Genomic DNA, 19,560 nt, shown 5'->3' with positions numbered 1-19,560 from the left:
AGAAATCAAGAGCTCGAAAACGGGTTTGATCGTACATGTGTACAGTCTGGGTCTTTGGACATTATCGGCCGGTAACCGTGAAAAACGTAAGTTACAACATGTATTAATACATTTTCAACTATATATCCAATAACACAACTGTAATTACATATTGCCACCTGTGCCGACTGGAGTTGCCTAGAGACTCGCTTAATTGCAATTAACTTAAGCGGATTAAATGTCTGTCACGCCTACTGTAGCTGATAGGGGGTAATTAACTATCGTTTAGCAGCTTTAGCAGGCGTGCCAGACATCTAAGCTACATAAGCTGAAAGCAATTTTGCGCGAAACCCCGTGGAGATGGACCGATCCTGTTAGATCGATCTAGGGATGGGAGCCCAGTCCTTGATTGTTAATGTAAACTTAAAGCCAAAGAATCCACTGGTTTATCAAAACAATATAAAACTGGTAAAATTACGCGGACATATTTATTTGCAAATTTTCATAAAGTCGGTTACATGAGATATTGTATGTCTCCCGAGTGCCTGCATTGACCAGGCTTAAAAGTTATAGTGCTCTTATCGTTATTATTGAACCAGTGCTACATGGCACGTGTATAAAAAGATACTTAAAACCGTTTGTCAGTACTGTAACATGATAGATGAACTTCACTTACTTCACTACTGTATCAAAATATGGATCTACTGGTACATGTAAGCTGTATGCAATATACTCACTACGGAAAAAGAATTAAAGAAAACTTTACATATTTATATGATAACCAGGCATTTATAATACTGACAACTATAAAGACATACTGTGACACAAGCCTTGCTGTGTGAAAGACAATATATAGTGTGACTTGTTATGAAACCCGTACTGATGATAAATAAACTGTTGTGCAATTAATACTGACAATTTTCATCTTTTATTATAATTTCACCCTCTATATTTTTTATAAGTAATAGATTACAATAAATCACCATGGCATAGGTGCATTGGAATAAAACAATTGGATCTTTCTTTTTATTTATCTATCTTAACCAATCTAAACTATCTATCAGCAGCTTATAAAAAGCTTTTAAAGTCTCGTAGTAATCAATTCTACTTAAACTGTGGCATTACTAGTATGTGCAGATGTGTCTCTCAACCGGAAGTGACTGTTTAGAGCAACTGGGAAAATTGCAGTTGTAAGCACAAAGTGGTCTGGCGATGGCGCTGATTGTAGATGGTAACATGTTTTCTCCCGGTGTCATGCGCTTAAACAATATTGTTTCGTGATCTTCTCGTGCATGTCAACGCCGCTTGTAGTAGAAACGTGACACTTATTGTTGAGATGGCGGAGTAACAGGGAGGCATACCGTCGGAAAAACTGGCGGTTCAGTCGTTGCCGGATGAGGGGTTGTTTCACCTAAAAAATAATAATAAAGAAATTGTCCAGCTATTCACTTCTACACTTTTATACATTTTCATAACCTTCTGGCGTCTCGTGTCTTCATTATGTTTAACTAAGGGCCATCCGTGGACCGAAAGAAAGTAAAATATATCCAAATAATGTTGAAACGTGTTGGGACATTTTGCAAATAAACAGGTATAATTAAATGTTTCGGTTCCTTAAAAAAAATAAGATGGCTGTAATGGGTAATATCATTAAATATCAATCGCCTGAAATAAACTGCACACACAAGGCACGACTTCTTAATTTCGGTTGATCTAGACAACTTACCTTTACAGATCACTTTGTACAGCAACCTCCTGATACGCACGCGGAATGCGTTGTAATCCAGGAGGCGGAACACTCTATTGGTCGTGGAGGCGATCCCATGCAGCTCGTCCGTATCTACTTCATCCCCAATGCCGATGGCGATCATCTCAATCCCGGCTTCCTTTGCTTCCTCAGCAGCCGCTATGGTTGCGTTGACATTACGTGACTTGTTGGTGAGAACTGTGATGGCCAGTTTACGCACACCGTCACGCGCTCCTTTAGCCGATGTAAACGTTACAGTGCGCAAGTAATGCAGTCGACCTGCATTAGTTGGAGCGTCCATCTGCAATGGTGTTGAAATTAATCAAAATAAATTAGTAATTTAGTTGTTTTTTATCATAACATTTAGAATTTATGATAAGATATATGTACATAATGTGAACATCGTTTTTTGCTGTATAGCCATTACACTACATGTATTGGTATATCTTGAAAGCGAATTCTTCTTTGTGTTTAAATGATTCGTTGGATAATTTATTTGTCTTGTGACGTAAACCAGGCTATTTCCAGACTACAACAGACCATGCTGCTGTGTTCCTGCAGTTTTAAAGAAATCATGAACTACACACCCTGTAATTATCCAAGTGAGAAAAGATTGATTGTCTATCATTAAATCTGCTGAGGTGGAACCCTGGGTTATTGCAATCAGCCGGTACCAAAGCGACCCGAATTTTTCCGTCTCCGATCGTAAATCGACTCGTGAGGTTCCGGACGAACCCGAGGATCTGTGCGGTAGACTCCGGCGTAGTGGTTGTGGACTCTCCCAGCACGAAGGCGACATCTACCGTTCTATTTATCCCACAGTCTGAAAAGAAACATCATACAATACATTTTAAATTTGGTAAAATGCATCACTGAAGATAATATGGCGAAAATAAATTCACTTTAAGGGAAAACAACTCTGAGAATCAAAATTCACACTTTACTACACTGTACACAACGCATGGAAGTATAATTAATTCCATTTTACCACCAAAACGACGGTTATCGCCGAAGTGTACCTTCATAGATGGCTACCCTCCGTAATAAACTCTTAATTAAGAATGCGGGGGTAAAGAGTCTTGTACCATTAAAACTTATTACCAAAACGACACCAAAAAAACGACCAACTTAGAATGTCGGAAGAGATTCAACAGCATTGGAAAGTATGGGAAAATCGTCGTTTAGACGAAACTGTTGAATATGACGTCACCATAGCACGAACCTGTCCACTCCATTTCCGGGGATTTAACTTCGCAAGTGCGAATGGCGAGGTCATTCTTGATTTCCTGGAGTGTCTCATAACTCGTCACTGTAAACACGTTCTTCTCCTTTGGTAAACTTGATAGTGCATATATTTCGTTTTGGTCGACCTGGGAAATGTAACGTAACTGTACAAAACATGTAAGCTGACGGATGGATCGTACTACAGCAGGCCTGTAGCCAGGAGTGGTTTGGGGGGTTCGAAAGAACCCCTTTTTTGCCGGGAAAAGGTCCCCTCCTGGTAAAATTTTACCAAGCTACATGAAGGCATCATTCCACTTTTTCAGAACAAGAAACTTTCGAAATTGCTGCCTACAGGCCTGTACAATAGCAGTTCAATTCTGTCATAGTAATGGTGTTTCGATCTTGTGGACCTAAACGTCAACGAAGATTATTAAAAGGCACAAGCCATTGGTGTAAACAATTTGAAAAAAGTGCATGGTATTAATACGGCTGGTATAAATAATGAAAAACAGCCCTCCCCATACCTGTAAAGCCAAAATGAATGTCATCGTACAACACTGTCAGTGAAGTCTGAGGCAGAACTAACAAATACCGACAAACAGTAAGCGCGCAGCGTTTTTCTTAAGTTCAGAACGTTTAATCAATTATATAGCGTTTCACTGCAGTGAATTTAATCCAGCTTTCAGTCTGTCGAGTCGTTTTGCTACGAAAGTTTTCCTTCACTTTATTACCTGTAATCCTATTCCGATTGCAATAACTCTTGCCGGATATTGACCATTGTGCAAACGCTCCGCTTCCTTTTTCGTCTCATTCGGGTCCCAGGAGACGCCATCTGTCATCACGATAATGATCTGCGGAACTTGACCAAGACGCGCTCCGTTCGATGGTAGAAGCATTTCTTCTCGCACCTTTATTAAAGCCTTGTCAGTGTGAGTGCCACCGCCTGAATGCCATAGAAAATAAATACGTTACAATGAAGGACACATGCACAGTATGGTAAGTATCACACGATGTATTTACAGATATTTACAAAAATATCGTATATCGGATGGATAAAATACGGTAACAGTTTCGAAAATTAGTCATCACAATTAATCATAATTCTATTTAACAAGTCACGTTTTTTACCTCTTCTGATACACAAGACTAAATACATGTAGTTTTATTTATACCCACGTGGTATTCAATACACAATGGGATGCATGGACAAATATGCGGTGTGACGGGTACTGCCGGTGTAACGAAACTGAGGGTCCATGTAACAGAAAGTCCGCCCTCCATATAGTTTTAATGGTTAGGGTTAGTCTGAATTAAGTGGGTCAAAATATACAGCGAGGCTCATCTGTACAAATGAATGGGGAGCGGACTCTCTGTTATGGGGGACTCTCTGTCACGTTACACCGGTAGTACTTGTATGGTAGTCCTGGAAATGAATATCCAGGGTTCAATTTCATAAGTATGGGAAAAGGTTAGCGTAAAGTATCGGGATAAATTAAAGGACCGGTACACATGTACGTACCGGGTATATATACATGTACATGTATATTTGTACAAAGATTTTGAATTGACCACCGTGCCACAAAGATCTTACAACAGATAGGCTATATAATGTGTAGAAGCAATACTTTTATGTGACAGGGGGAGACTTTTCATTTTGTTATCACAGAAAAGTGGTTATTAACCTCAAAATTTCGGGATATTTTTATCAGCCCAAAATATGTGTGATTGCACTAGGTGGAAATATCAATACGTCGTAATTATGGCGTAATAGGAGATAGTAGAAGTAACACTAGGTGGGGTGTGTGCAGGTATACACATATCATCAACAAAGGGGTTTTCTACACTCATGCTACTTACCGATCTGTGTTATCCTGTCTATAGCCTCGAACAGGTCATCCTTATTGAAATGGTCTTTGAGATTAAATGCAACTTCTGTGTTGTCGGCAAAAACAATGGCGCCAATACGTGTTCCGTTGCCGTCTCTTTCAATGTTGAACTCTTCAACAAAGCCTCGGAGAAATTCCTTCTGCTTAACGAAATGCGGACTCCAAATACTGTAGGAACCATCGATAACGAAGATGATGTCCAGAGGATCTCCACAAACTGAAATAAAAAGGCGCGTGAGAAATTTAACTTATAAACCCGACTCAAAAGTGGTGCTGTCGTTCAGTATATCATTTTGTATCATAACGAGCTATTCATTCGTTTAAAAATACCTGAATCTGTTTTATTTCACCCTAGTTGTTACTACCAGTAGTAGCCGTAGGCCTACATAAATCTAACTTATATATCTAGAAAATAACACATCACACATTTCAGCCACGTTTGAGTTGCCCGCTACATGCAATACGTATGGAGTCACAGGTATCAAACTGTAAAATCACACGTGTAACATCGTTGTTTCTACTGCTTCTATGCTACTACCACAAAAATTGAAACCGCTGTTAACTGAATCATTTGTGGTATAGTACTTGCGATCGTAACTTTTTCTCTGTTATAATGCTAGCTTCGATTAGTAGATAGCCAGTAAATAATAATTGACAACTACTGTACGTGTATGTCAGTGTCACGTCCCGCGTGACTTTACTGTATTTACAGGTGCACGTAATGTACTTATTAAATCGTGGAGGCCTTATTCATTTGTGACTTAAAGGGTTTGCTTCATGCCGTCAGAATGGCCTGAACGGAACATATTCTTCAGAAAACATGCCCAACTAACGATATCTTTATCCAAATACACAAATTAAAAGCTCATTTTGTAAATTTTTGGCTTTAAAAAACGTCCTATTTGCTCGGCCTGGGAGTTAATGAGCTACGTGGTCACGTGGTCCAATGACGACAATCGAGCCACTGGAGAACAGAGCGTGCTTAGCTGTCAAACTGAGCTGCATTGTCTACCTGTAAGATGACTTCTCAGGCTTCTGATAAAAGTTTATACTCATTCAAATCTCTTACCCGAGGGGTTTAAATCCTCGTGAAGCTGTGTAAAACCATTTCCCGTCTAGTCATTTCTTTAACAAGCATTTCATTATGGTTATCCCAAGTTGTATAAAACACTGCATTTGAATGAGTTAAGGGAAATGTTGATTATTGCATATGAGGTCCATGTTATTTGTCAAATTCAATTTATTTTATTAAACCGCTGACACTCCGTCTTGCATACTTTTATTAAACTGAGGTAAACAATGCCCGTTACCTTTACAAGTCCTATCTTAATCATCCATCTAACTGGAACTTCCTTTACCTCTTAATTAGAGGGTTAAATGGCATTCAATTTGTCTTGCTTGTATCGAACGCACTCTCTATCTAAGCTTTACTCCAGTTATCTCAGGTAAAAATCTACCTGTGCGTTAGTTACAAAGCGCAGCTCCCGTAGACCTGGGGGTACTAGATAAAATCTGAACACCAGGTTTATCGAGGAGCTAGAGAAAGAAAGGAATAATTTTTCCTGCACAACTTCATAGGAATTTTAACACGGACTTGATCCAGCTTAGACCTCCAAACTAACAGGGTGACATGGGCAATTTTCACAAACAAATCATAAAACTATATTTCAGTTAACCGCCTTTAAAATAAATATACCGTTCTGGGTAAATTAAAATAGTTATTAAATCGCAAGAATATTTTTGACTTAAATGATGATTTTATTATTAATGGAAATTAAGCTACTATATGAGGTACATTTGCTGTGATTACGCTGTCCTTCATGTTTTGCGTAAGTCTACATTTTGCTGTATGTGCTTGTAATCTTTTTAAATGCGTGCGTACAATTTTTACGGGTCTGGTTACCCCCCTGTTATGTGATGAGAGTATTAATTTGGCAATTAGTTCCTTAGCTTATTTGAATAAGTGCAGTGTAAAATTTTCAACAAGATGTTGGCGAAATAGCCCATTACTCTTTGTAGGTATTTCCCCCGTCAAAGTTTGTCTAAAATTATCTTTCAATCTTTACTCTTTCAAAGACAGTATAAAATTACCTGACATATTTTCGTGTAAACTTAATGACAAGCCAAGTGTCTCCAGTTCATTCCGTACTCAATTTTACCCAAGCAAATTTTTTTCTTGAGTAGATCTTTATAGCACGGTGTTATAAGCTTACAAATTTGCAAAAAAAAAATTTGCGTACTGACGCAGAATTTGCGTTTCAAGTTATAAAATAATCAATCTTTTAAATTATTTAATATTTCAGATGAAATAATCTTCAGAAACAAATCTTCAAAGCATAAACGAATTAGGATAACGAACCATTTTATTATAGCAGTTCCCATTTTTTCTTTAATATAACGCTCTTTTTCCTCAACACGTTTTCTTCCACGGAAGCTCCAAGATACCCTGAGAGCAATTTCTTTTATTAATGTTCGCGACCGTGTTTGAACTTAATTGTTTAAGTATTGATATTTAACGTCATTTACAAATACCAATAAAATAACCCCATGAAATAAATGAGATATATTGAAAAATATGAAAGCCCACCAAGACAAGTTTCATACCTGTTATTACCTGGCTTGGGAATTGCAGCAGTGCATAATTAACAGGTTTGTTGTAAACGAGCTTTTGGTCAACTACAATGCATTTAAAATGCATCAGCAATCAGTAAGTTTGCCAACTGATGACAGTTAATCTGAAAGACTACCAGCTCTTGATATGATCTAAACCACCTGAGGTGACCATGATCTAGAGCATCGCAACTATTGTCACCGAAGTTAGTAAGTAAGTCACGGAAGACCGTCACAGACAAAGAAAGATTGTCAACGAGAGCTGCAATTTTGGTGAATCCCACGGCAACACACCGAGGCATAACGAAAATTCCTCAACTCCGTTCAACACAACTTTCCTTAACTTCTCCGTCTGTACAGTATGCACCATGCAGCTCAGTTGAGTCTCATAGACCTTTATCGTGATTGTCGTCACAGTACCACGTGACCCAGATCTGTTGCTTCATTTTTGCATATTGAGGTGAGGTTTACTAAAACGCTTTTTTTTCTACTAATAGATTGTTTTTATAATTTTTAAATGGCGGGGATCGATTAAAACGTACCTCTAGTGTATAGATTGAGTGCTGTATCTTCAAAATTCGAGAAATGGATTTTTACATGAACATTGTCCTTTAAAGTTTGATATTTTCCTAACTGAGAATGGTCCGATTTCGGGGCTTACTGTCTTGAACATTTATTACAGGGGTAGGATTGGCTCGCAGCTTTTTGCCTCCAAATCGAAGACGCTGGGTAAAAAAGAAATTATAACTTGTCATCAATTCCGTGCTTACTTTTAGACGTGCCTTTATTCACAGTTTGGGTCCCTGCATTTTCTGACCTCAAATCACCCCGCCCTGGCAGTGAGTCGGCCCTGACCTGTAAATAAAATATCTTCTATAACTTCCATTAAGTACCACGAGAATGAGACAGGGAGAATGCAGATACATATATCACCAAACATACGTTCACTTGCGAGTTTGGTATGAGAATAACACCATCTTTATTGTGCTCACGTATTCAGGGGTTGGGGAGGGGGGTATAGCCTCCACAGTTCTTTGACTTTTTAAGCTAATTTTTCACATTTATTCGATCCTTGGGTTTGAATGTCTTAACGTCCTATATATGTGTGTGTGTGTGTGTGTGTGTGTGTGTGTGTGTGTGTAATTGAAATAATGGCTATTGATTATCTTACCTATAGTAAAACAAGTGAAGGTATCATTGTCATCATTAAAATAATTTATGTCTGTTCCCAAATGATAGATAAATGTAGCAAACATTATGTGATTAGACAGCCTCCAATTAAAATAGATGAATGACTTAGACCCCATTCCCACAGATTTTAGATCGATCTATCCCTGTGGGGAGTCTGATTAGAGACTATTAGTAGCTTTCTGTCAACTTAGCCGGTGTGAAGGGAATGGATGTCCGCCGTAATGCATGTCCGTAGGAACGTGAAGGAACATGTCCGTGAAAGGAATGCATGTCCCCCAGGAACGGAGGTCCATAACAACAATTAAGACATTAATGTGAAGAGGCCGAGATATTTCACAAGGTGCAGTGAATGGCGCGAATCTCATATTGTTCATATTTATCGGACATAATATATATGGATGTAAACCGGCCGTTTATATATATATCCTAAATCTAGTACTAATTTGTAGTTTTTCGTTTATTTAAAATATCAAAAGCTAGCCGAATAAAGTGTGTATAGGGGTACATGTATACAAATAATTATAATAAGCGTAATAACATTCTTAAACATCACGTTTAAATCTTCTGAAATTAACACATCATTCATATGAAAATGTCAGAGGACATCTATTACTAGTCTAGCTGGGAAAATATGTCCGACTAGGACATCGATACCTGTCTGCAGGACTTAGAATACTAAGTAATGGGTGTCCACTGGACGTTAAATCCCAGGAAATTATGTCCTAGGACATGCGTTCCTAGGAATGGAAGAGACAGGACATGCATTCCCAGGACTTAGTGTCCGCAGGACATTCATGTCTAGGAATACATGTCCTACGGACATGCATTACGGCGGACATCCATTCCCTTCACATCGGCTTGAATGTCTGTGCCGCCTGACCGTGTGTGACCGTGCGCATGGATCGATCTAAATCTATGGGAATGCAGTCTTAGAGTGCATTCCCATAGATTTAGATCGATCCATTTAGATCGACCTAACTCCCTGGGGATTCACGCTAAATTGCCGAGCGCGCACGGTAGTTAATTACCCCCTTACAGCTTTTAGTAGCCGGAACAGACATTTGAGCCTGCTAAGTTGACAGTAATCTAATGAGACTCCCCACAGGGATAGATCGATCTAAAATCTGTGGGAATGGGGTCTTATATTCTCGGTACATGAGTAGGGAACGTTAATTTCTAGATTATCAAATAAGTAAATATATAGAGAGATAAATTCAAATAAAATAACGAAAAGTTGAAAATATACAAAGGAATACCCACGAAATAAGTAAATATACTGAGAGATAATTCAAGTAAAATAACGAAAAGTTGAAAATATACAATAGAATACCCACGAAAATTATTAAGGCATTCTTTAAAATAGGAAATATGCACGTTCAAAAATACCCATTTAATAAACTATGACCAAATTAATTGAATAAGAAAGTAAAATGTGCAAGTATGTGACCTTGAAGCTTACCTCCCCACTGGAAATTAAAATTCCACATAATAGCATACTCAATGTAATCATTTTTACTTAAACTTCATATGACGAAAGAAAATGTCTGGCGTGTCTTCAACTCTCGGCGTGACTTCTAAACAATTGATTTCTGTTGCTGCGGTCTGTGAATGAACCACTAATACAATTCAGGAGCAACCTCTACTCTTGGTTGACTTCTTTTTGAATGACTTTACAGGGAAGTAGAGCTCAATTTATAGCTACAGGGAGCGCTGACTGGGGGAGGACCCAAGTGGGGGTCTCGTCTGACGCTCGCTTCTTGATTCTTCTCATTAAAAAATTATGTTCATTCAATGAGGAGTAAGCTAAAAAATATAAAAGGTTATAAAAAATAATACTTCGTGTTATTTTGGTTATCTGGCTAGCCATGTATATAAGCACATTTAATAATATTAATTTATTTACATTCGCTAAGAAACACTGTACGATATAGCCTACTTTGCACTTGGAATGTGATATAAATTCTGACAAGCTTTTACTATTTGAACCCTCGTGAGTGGTACAAGGGTTCTGTCCGGCTTCGTTTGTGCCCTTTGTCTCGATACAACTGGGACTCACCATCATGTGGTGATTAAAAAATGCATCTTAACAATAGTTGTGACGTCAAGACTGACTTCATAAATAAAGTGAACAAACAGATAAACAACATATTTATAAAAACAGATTAATCCGATAAAATGGTGTCTTTCAGTGAATTTATCAGAATTTATTGACTGATTAAAACAAGAGAAAAGTTAGAAAAGACAGAAAAATATATTTATTTGCTTAAAATGATAAAAAGGAATGTAGAATAACAATGGCAAAAAGTAATTACATGTACATAAGAGTACACGTGCAGGTGGGAAATTCATTTACACACAATTCCCTAAGACCTAAATTGCAGAAAAATGCATATATTTCTAAGTATAAATATTAATTTTTATAGGATTCTTTATGTAAAAATAATTGGTTCCTGACATTAAACGTTTCGCAAATTTAAACAAGATACAATGATATTAAATTAAGATGTACTGGCAGTGATAAAGAAAGGAATGAAGCAATTCCATTATAAAAACAACAAAATGGATAAATTTTGGACGTTTTCGTGATAAAATGTTGCACAAAATGAAACGTATAAGTAAATATATCTTATTATGTCCATGATCTACATTAGGACCACGAGTGACGTGCGCCAGTGTGAGCAATCTACACGCGGTTTCAGTGGCCTCTGTCACCCTCTTCTTCTGACCAATTAGCGGCAAATTATCTTAACAATAGATCCCCTACTGGGTTGCCCACGTGTACGTAGGTAATTGGACCCGAAAACACTTGGGATTGGGGGATCGACATACCCATGAAAATTATTTTTTACCAAGAAGCACTTTTATCAAAACCTTTTTTTCGTCGTGTTGTTTCCTTATAATACATTTTTACATATAGTAAGGATAAGCTGAACTTAAGCACGGTTAAATGATCACAGTAATGAATCAGAGACTGAAATGCAGTGGCTTATGTTGAACCCCCTTATATTTGCAGTTTGTACTTCTTACTAACTTTTGTTTGACCTTGGCATGAATTCAACCGAAAACAATTTTCTGTTTATTGTTTTTGCTCACTTGTATCACGCGCGTACTATTGATCCCCACTTTAAAGTGTTACTAAAGAAGGCTCGCAAAATGTTTGGTTGTACCGAAGAGATTAATAAATGGCGCATGTGGACGTAATTCCAGTTATTCCCCATATAACGTATCATCCCTATGTACTGGTTATGTGATGGCCAAATCATTTCAACCACTACGCCATAGTAGAGCTAAATTACCACATCGCCAATAGCAAAAAAAAAATTGGCAACAAAGCACTTAAATCAACATGTTTAACTCTATGATAATTATCACAGATACAATAAGTTATATTCCATAAATTACAGGAAAATCTTATACCGCTACTATATTGAGAAGTCATTGTATTTCCTTTTGCATCTAAATTATTTAGGCTGAATGTTGCCTGGAGCCGCTTTTGCAATAAGGATCGATTTAAAGCCCAAAAACTGATTATGTTGTAAGATTAAACCTTTCATTTTCTACACTAACCTGAAACTGTATCTTACAGAGTTTTTGGTCACCCCGTGGTGAATAAAACTGGACAAGGAACATAGGTGCACACGAAGCTAAAAACCTTTACAACAAGAAAATTTGATAAAATTGATAAAAATTAATAAAAAGTAATTGCCTAAAGGCTACGTAATAAATATCAATAGTGTTCAATGGCAACTTTCACACAGGGCCCACTGCCCTTTCTTAAACGTCCGACAAGGGCATATCCTGCGATGATCAGCACCGCTTCCGGCACAACTGAAAAGCATGTCCTCTATTTGGAAGTTACACGTCGATTTAGAGACAGATGGGAATATTGGATCAGCACCAAATGTCGATTTATTGCAGTGCAAGCTCAGTTTCTGTACGGTGACTGGACTGTTGGTTCTGTTGAAATGACTAGGTTCACACGTTAGACCTAAAATGATGATGAAAAATCTTACTACAGACAACCCTAAAAGAATCTATTCAATAAAATAACTTTAAAAAGCCAATACTTCGAAATGGGGAAAACTTGTTCCTTGTTCTAGCGGGGGGAAGGTGTTTGGGTATTCTGGAAGACGATCAGAATTTCTCAAGTTTTACATTGACGGGAATCTATTTTATTTTATTTTATTTTATTTACTTATTTATTTTTCTTGGCAGACGGTCAAAAATGTAGGATGGATCAACAAATATCATTTGGAAGACTGTCAGCATATATTTTTGGATTCGCCCCTATGGGGCCATTGTGGCCATTCAGAATAGAAGATCCGAGTATCAACTGGTCCAAAGCTCAAATATGCAATAAAATATACCATACATGCAAGGAAGACCGCTTAATCCTGTAACGGTCTCTCCGCCTCTCACACGCCTCCCCGTGCGTCTGGTTGAATGGAGCCGAGATTTAATTACTGTGCCCCTGCAGGGACGAACATTACAGGATTTAGCGGTCTTCCTTTCATGTAGGGTCCGCCATATTTGATCCTTGGATCAGTTGATGCTCGGATATTTTATTCTGAATAACCCCAATCATACACGGCGGGCTGACACAATGCTTATAATACTAGTATATGTACGTGTATATTGTCAGTGAAATACAGTAGTTCCGTTAGGCCACACTTTTTTATTTTTATGGATGACATCTTCTATTGACACCGAAATCGGTGCGAGAGGGCGAAACAAAAAACAGTCCAAAATAAAAATAAAAAATTCCTTGTCGACCCTTTTTTCGCTACAAAAAACATGGTATGTGCTGTGCTGCTTTGGACAGAATGTCACTAAAATTTACCAGACGATAATCGCTGGCCGCCGCCAGCCTTTCGTATAATTGTAATTGTGATATCTCCATGCCCAATATCAATGCCATACCAATCCAAACGACGGCCCCCGTTCTCTTTATGACTTTAATTGTCGTGTAATTTGAAAGTAATCCTAGAGATGAATTTGACGGCAAAGCGGCCATATTTCCACGTGGCGATAATACGCATGCACAGAAAGCTCCTCTTCTTGCAAATTCAATAACGACATTTACGACAACTGACGTCGTTAGAGGTGATCTTTTTTTTTTTTTTTTTCCGGAGAACAGACGAAAATCGGTGCGCGCGCAGGATGTCATCCATAAAAATAAAAAAGTGTGGCCTTAGTTCAAATACGGCCACTGTAACTATTTATCCGCTGTATTAAAACCGCATGTATGCTCGTAACTCAATTTTAACTTTTACATGCATGTGGATGTACGTATACTGGTTAAATGTAGGTTCTTCTACAGAAGACTACATATCTACGTTAGACAATTTACCGGGTAAAACAATTTCATAAATAACGAGTATGATGTTGAAAGTCATAGCTATTACATGTATCCATATTGAAAAATACTTCATAGAAACCCATGAATAGATTCAAATTTTGTATGTAACTGTGTATCAATCATTAGCAGCAATATCAAGTATATCTCAAACCTGTATAAATAATTGTGGCTATCTGAAATGACCAGCAGTCAGTGCTCACCGTGTTTATGGCAACTGTCGGTACAGGACTCGCTGAGGTCACTGAGAAAGAAGGTCACGTCTGTGGCCGGTATGTGACTCCTGTAAGGTCTTGAACAGAAGTCCTGGTTCTCGATGTAAAAATTCATTCTTTGTAACATGCCCGCTTCTGTGAATTCAAATGGCACGTGAGGATGGACCTAAACCAAGAAAAAAGGCGCTGGTGATATGACGACGTTTATGTGACATCCACGTGACCAAATCAATGATAAATATATTAATTCAAAGATAAATTCAGCTCTGAAACACATCCAGGAATTAATTGAAACATTTTCTGCCATTGAATGCAACCATCGAAAGCAACCATCACTGGAAATAACGTCAGACCTCTTTAAAATGTGTTAGGTGAAACCGTAACCTTGTATTCATAAAAGAAAAATTCGTTGGACGTATCGATTAAAAAATGAGGTAATTATCACATAATATGAATAACAGCAAAAATATGAAATATCGTTTTGATAATTTGGTTAATTATCTGAAGTGCAAAATAATAACACTTCATTTACTTTGCAACGTTTGTAAATGTGAAAATGAATTAATTAAGAAAATTTTGTTAAGACCGATTAAGAACATATTTACCTTCTTTTGAGCAAGAACCGTTTTCAGCGTTTCCCGAACTGCAGTTAAATTCTTTACATCTACAGTATACACGGATGGTTCTCCAATAAAATGTTCTGCATAGGGATGCTGGCTTGTTATCTGAAGTGTAACAAACAAACGATGTTTTCCATCAATTTTTAAAAATAGTACACAATGAATAATGTGTAAGACTTTACTCCTTTTGTTCTATACACTTGATATATAAATATATAAATACTTCGATTTTCGTTGTACTCAGTATCATAACATATGAATATAAATTGACGTATAGCTTTAAAACCTCTTCTGCTGTATTTTGCCACCTCTTATATTACACCTATAACAATTTATTGTATCGTCGGCTCATTTTTGCGAACCTCCAAGCGCATGCGTGTGTGTGTGTGTGTTCTCACTCCTAAAGGCCATTCCTAACCTTACCTCTCTGAATGTTGGTTTACCGCTAAAAAAGGCAGAGTTTTTGCGACTTAGCGGAGGTGAGAACCGGGGATTGATGAAGACACAGCCGGCTGCAATGGCCTCCAGAGGTGCTGGGCCCTCGTAGGGGAACCCCAGGCCTACGAACAGCTGGAATAAGTGGAAAAAACGGTCAAATATTGATTTATAGGAGGAAAGAAAAGACACATAATATAATGAATGCATGCACTATTATTGTGCGACGTAACACAAGGTGTTTTTCTACGATTCTATGTTGGAAAATTCAACTTACAGTAATATCTTTAATGCACAATTCTGTGTGATGTACTTTATACTAGTGGCACTAGAGTTATTGATCAAAAATGTGTCTAAAGTGTGGAAAACGACAAGCCCGTTAACATGTACCAGACAGCCTTTGTGACAGAAACGGTAGTCCTAGGAAAGGAATTCCGGGGTTCTATCTGATTAGTACAGACTACGAGGATTTATAATATTCAATATAATTGGCATCCATACAGATCAACTAATAAAAAAACATGAAAAATACGAGTCCCTGGCGAAGGTGTAAAAGCCGTAGCTTGGGCGTAGCTTATATATTTGATTAGTTAATATTTAATGATATATTTTGTTATATTTGAGGAACAATACACGGTAAAATATATCCTTGCGCCCCCCCCCCCCCCCATCCCCCCATCCAACGCCCAGACTAGAAAAATTCCTTGATCCGCCAAGGAATATTCAACCAGCCTTCATAGCACCATTACCTTAGACTGATAAAGTAATTTGTAATAATCTGGCCCATGCAGTAGTCCGTGGTTCACCGCATATTCTGGAGTGTAGGTGACGTTTTCTTTGTCAAACCCCTCCATCTTAGCAGCTGTCGCATGGATTTCCAAAAACTCGTGGATAACATCTAGATATGGCTTTTTACCCTGGTAATGATTAATGTTATGTAATGAAACAATAAAAGACAGCAAAGCTGTCAAACGTACAGACAAAAAGCAGAAAATATGTCATAAACAATAAGCTATTTTGTCAATTTTGATGCAATAATACACTGTGTAGCTAAGTCGACACCAAGTTTTAATTATTTACAACAGGTAACACGTACGCTAGGGATATGTAACTACCGGTAGCTTAAGGCTTCAGGCCCATGAGAGTTCTAATTCGCCTCAATAGGACTGATTTTCCAATTCAAGCTGTACGGGTAGTTCAGTCCTATAAATCTTTTTGGTAAGTTAGAGAATCATAAGTAACACGGTTTTCTTTTAATCGTCAGTACGGTGGCAGTTCCCAAAATAGGGTTTTCGTCAATTTTGATGCAATGTTATATAATGCTAAACAGCATAATCACAAAATATACATTTTAGTAATGTTGACCATTCCTGTGAGAAAATAGGCCTATCGGTTTCCATTGAAATATGCTATATGTTTTGCATATACATGTTTAAAAAGCGAAAAAAAAACATTCCTTTTGGAAAATGGTCCCATCAAGTTCGTTTTCGAACTTGGTCTGTACTATATGAATATGCGTTAGTTGTGATATTTTGAAGACAATAAGTCAAACGGTTTTCTACCTGTCGCATTATATCTGAAAGTGCACAACGACGACAGACGCAGGTGACGGCTTTATGTACAGACACACCTGTTGCTGTACATAAAAATCAGATATATCAGATGATATTATATTATTCGCCGGCCTACATGTATAAATGTGTTTTTGTGTCTATGGGAAATACACCCTTGGTCAAAAAGGTTGTCCCACCTCCAATTCCACGTGTTTTTGTTTTACAAACGATCACATCACAGCTGTAAACCATTTTAAATAGTGCCTTTTTATTCCAGACACCATATCGAACATGACACACGGTACAGAAATGCAAAATACCGGTGAAGATATCCTAAATTTATACCATCTATTCAAATTTACAGCATGCACCCCTTACATCTTGTTAATCGTATGGTCCACAGTGTTTTCCAGAGAGGCAAAATGTCCATAGATTTAAAAAGACACTACCAATTGTCACAAATTTACACACAATTATGAACTCTAAGGGCGTATTCCCAGAAATTTAGATCGATCTATCCCCGTGGGGAGTCTCACTAGATTACTGTCAGATAATCCGGCTTAAATGTCCGTCCCGCCTACTACAAGCTGTAAGGGGGTAATTAACTTTCGTGCCCGCTCGGCTGACAGCTATTTAGCGTGAACCCCCAGGGAGATAGGTCGATCTAGTTTAGATCGATCTAATCTCTGGGAATGGGGTCTAAGTCATAAAGCAGGTGCTCAAAAAGTTATGTATCAGGGCTCAATGAAGGTTGTTCCATCCTCAGAACGTACATTGCGTTTCTGCAACTAATCACTTACCAGACGAGAAATGTGAGCTAGTACGTTAAGCCCCCTTTACACTGGACGGCGTCCTTTCTGCGTACTTTGTGCGACCATAAAACTGGCATCGCTGCGGTCGTAGAAAAGAGGCACAAGCATTGCTTTGGTTGCAGAATGAATGCTCAATGCCAGTTGTCGGCAAGTAAAGTATTATTATTTTTTTAAATCTCAAACGGGGCCGTACTATGAGACGCAGAGAGAACGCCGGTCAGTGTAAAGGGGGCTTAAATTATCAAATGTATGCCTCAGATAAACTAATATACACGTTTCATACCCCAGTGCATTATCCAAGTAATGTGCCGACAGGTATTACTGATCCAGCCATATAATAGCCCATTTGAAATGGGGTGGGATCTAAACATTTGAAAAAATAGCGCCTTGGGTCGTCCCCCTTTGTCCCTGTTCTGCTTTCTATGCTTATAACTGGCGTGACACACTATTCCACCTACTATGAAATATCCGTCCCGTTTTGCGTAGATTAAAGCTTGATTGTGTCGTTCTATTGTCCCGTTGTTGTCCACGGATGGTCTCTCTATCACAAACCCCATGAAGGAATTGTCCACAGTGTGAGCTGTAATGTTAATGGCCACTTCTATTATCAATAAATAAATTTTGACATTTTAATTGAAGATAATATTTTTTTCTAAAGTGACACTGAGGTCGAGCCATTGATGGAAATGTTTTTTTTTCTCAAACACTGAAGTTTTCTATTTCCTACCGATCTTAATTTGATGAAGTGATATATTGTGATAGTTTTAGCGTTACTTCTGTCGCATACCATGCTTTCGCTCGCTCTCTCTCTCTCTCTCTCTCTCTCTCTCTCTCTCTCTCACACAGTCCTAGAACTCACGGAACATTGTAAAAAATTGCTGCAGCTCCAAGTCGATAGGGTTCCAATAACCGTTCAGTTTTTTCTCCTTGGTGTAGGGGCCAAAATTAAACACGGCCTCAGTTCCGAAAGAATCCAGCACACGAAATAAGCACCTGGAAATGTAAGTCTTTATCATTTAAAAACAACACTATTAAATAGTTTAAACAGTAAATAGATTTAGTTGCATCAGCTCACTTGTGTTATCAAAAATAGTCCAAGAACGTATTACAGGCGGCTGGGATAGGCTAAGCGTTTCGAGGTAACAGGATATCTTTTGGTAAATGGAAATTTCACGTTCGGACTTTTTACAGTTACCCAACATTTGTTCACATAGAAAAACTGACCTGTTGGGACCTAATATCGTGTCGACTTTCAAGAATCTCGTCATCAGTTTTAACCCGTTGATGTCGGTGAAGATGACGTCAAAAGGCAGTCGTCGATGGCTCCAGTCAAGATCAACGTCTCCACCATCATCAGCCAATTGTCTGGAAGTGAAATGGGGACATGAATAATGCTCGTTTTTCATTGACATGTTACGATATAATATTCTGTCTTATACCCAGTACATTGCTATTGAAAAGGTTTTTATCATTTAGCCGTTTTTCGTTTTAAAACTAAACTTTAAATCAGTTAACTCTCATTATCTTTTTAATACATTTTGTTATTAACAGTTCCTTCTCATCTCAAAGTATGATTTTATTATTATCATTACTGTTATTATTTCACTTTTATAACAATCTTCAAGGCTAGGGCAGATTCCAATATTTGGTGTATATTTTACATATATATACATGTAAGGCACAGTATTTCCCCCGTATAGTGTTGCTGTAAATTCTACGTGCTTAGGTTTCGACATGGTACATGTAAACTGGGATACGTTACGCTATATCTCAGTTGTTTAAATATCATTTTTTTTAAATATAAAATTAAAATATCCACATCTTCTCATTTTGTCAATAAAAAGCGTTTTTCTGTAAACATGACGATGGACTGTAGTTTGTATTGTATATGGATGCGAACAGGTAAAATGTGGAAATGGATGAGCATTTTTC

At 37.8% G+C, this 19,560-nt stretch overlaps 2 protein-coding genes across 9 annotated transcripts in view; both read right to left on the bottom strand.

The window, feature by feature from the left end:
- Nucleotides 1–453: 453 nt before the first annotated feature.
- Nucleotides 454–10,310, bottom strand: LOC106172938 (matrilin-1). 2 transcript variants are annotated; one of them, XM_013553877.2, is made up of 8 exons: nucleotides 10,097–10,310; nucleotides 8,217–8,301; nucleotides 4,808–5,053; nucleotides 3,682–3,893; nucleotides 2,949–3,096; nucleotides 2,314–2,549; nucleotides 1,706–2,027; nucleotides 454–1,390 (listed from the first exon to the last, which is right to left on the bottom strand). In XM_013553877.2, exons 1-8 carry the CDS (start codon nucleotides 10,145–10,147, stop codon nucleotides 1,305–1,307), a joined length of 1,386 nt encoding a protein of 461 aa, XP_013409331.2. In that variant the 5' UTR covers nucleotides 10,148–10,310; the 3' UTR covers nucleotides 454–1,304. The 2 variants fall into 2 exon arrangements, with proteins under 2 accessions (XP_013409331.2, XP_013409333.2); XM_013553879.2 differs by lacking the exon at nucleotides 8,217–8,301.
- A 559-nt stretch (nucleotides 10,311–10,869) lies between these two features.
- The window catches only part of LOC106172929 (alpha-1,6-mannosylglycoprotein 6-beta-N-acetylglucosaminyltransferase A), a 379,609-nt gene continuing 370,918 nt past the window's right edge, over nucleotides 10,870–19,560 (bottom strand). For all 7 annotated transcript variants that reach the window (XM_086997894.1, XM_086997895.1, XM_086997891.1 and 4 more), the window contains exons 6-13: nucleotides 18,853–18,993; nucleotides 18,488–18,621; nucleotides 18,087–18,208; nucleotides 16,013–16,180; nucleotides 15,252–15,398; nucleotides 14,814–14,933; nucleotides 14,197–14,374; nucleotides 10,870–12,625 (exon numbers count right to left, since the gene is read on the bottom strand). In XM_086997894.1, the coding sequence (XP_086854020.1) occupies nucleotides 12,375–12,625; nucleotides 14,197–14,374; nucleotides 14,814–14,933; nucleotides 15,252–15,398; nucleotides 16,013–16,180; nucleotides 18,087–18,208; nucleotides 18,488–18,621; nucleotides 18,853–18,993 (1,261 nt within the window). In that variant the 3' untranslated portion in view covers nucleotides 10,870–12,374. The remainder of the gene's footprint in view (nucleotides 12,626–14,196; nucleotides 14,375–14,813; nucleotides 14,934–15,251; nucleotides 15,399–16,012; nucleotides 16,181–18,086; nucleotides 18,209–18,487; nucleotides 18,622–18,852; nucleotides 18,994–19,560) is intronic.

Source organism: Lingula anatina, chromosome 10 (genome assembly GCF_051362555.1).
Source record: "Lingula anatina isolate TDL-2025a chromosome 10, LinAna3.0, whole genome shotgun sequence".
In the NCBI taxonomy this organism is placed as follows: domain Eukaryota; kingdom Metazoa; phylum Brachiopoda; class Lingulata; order Lingulida; family Lingulidae; genus Lingula; species Lingula anatina.
The sequence above is the reverse complement of the archived record's forward strand: the minus strand, read 5'-3'. Positions and strand labels throughout refer to the sequence as shown.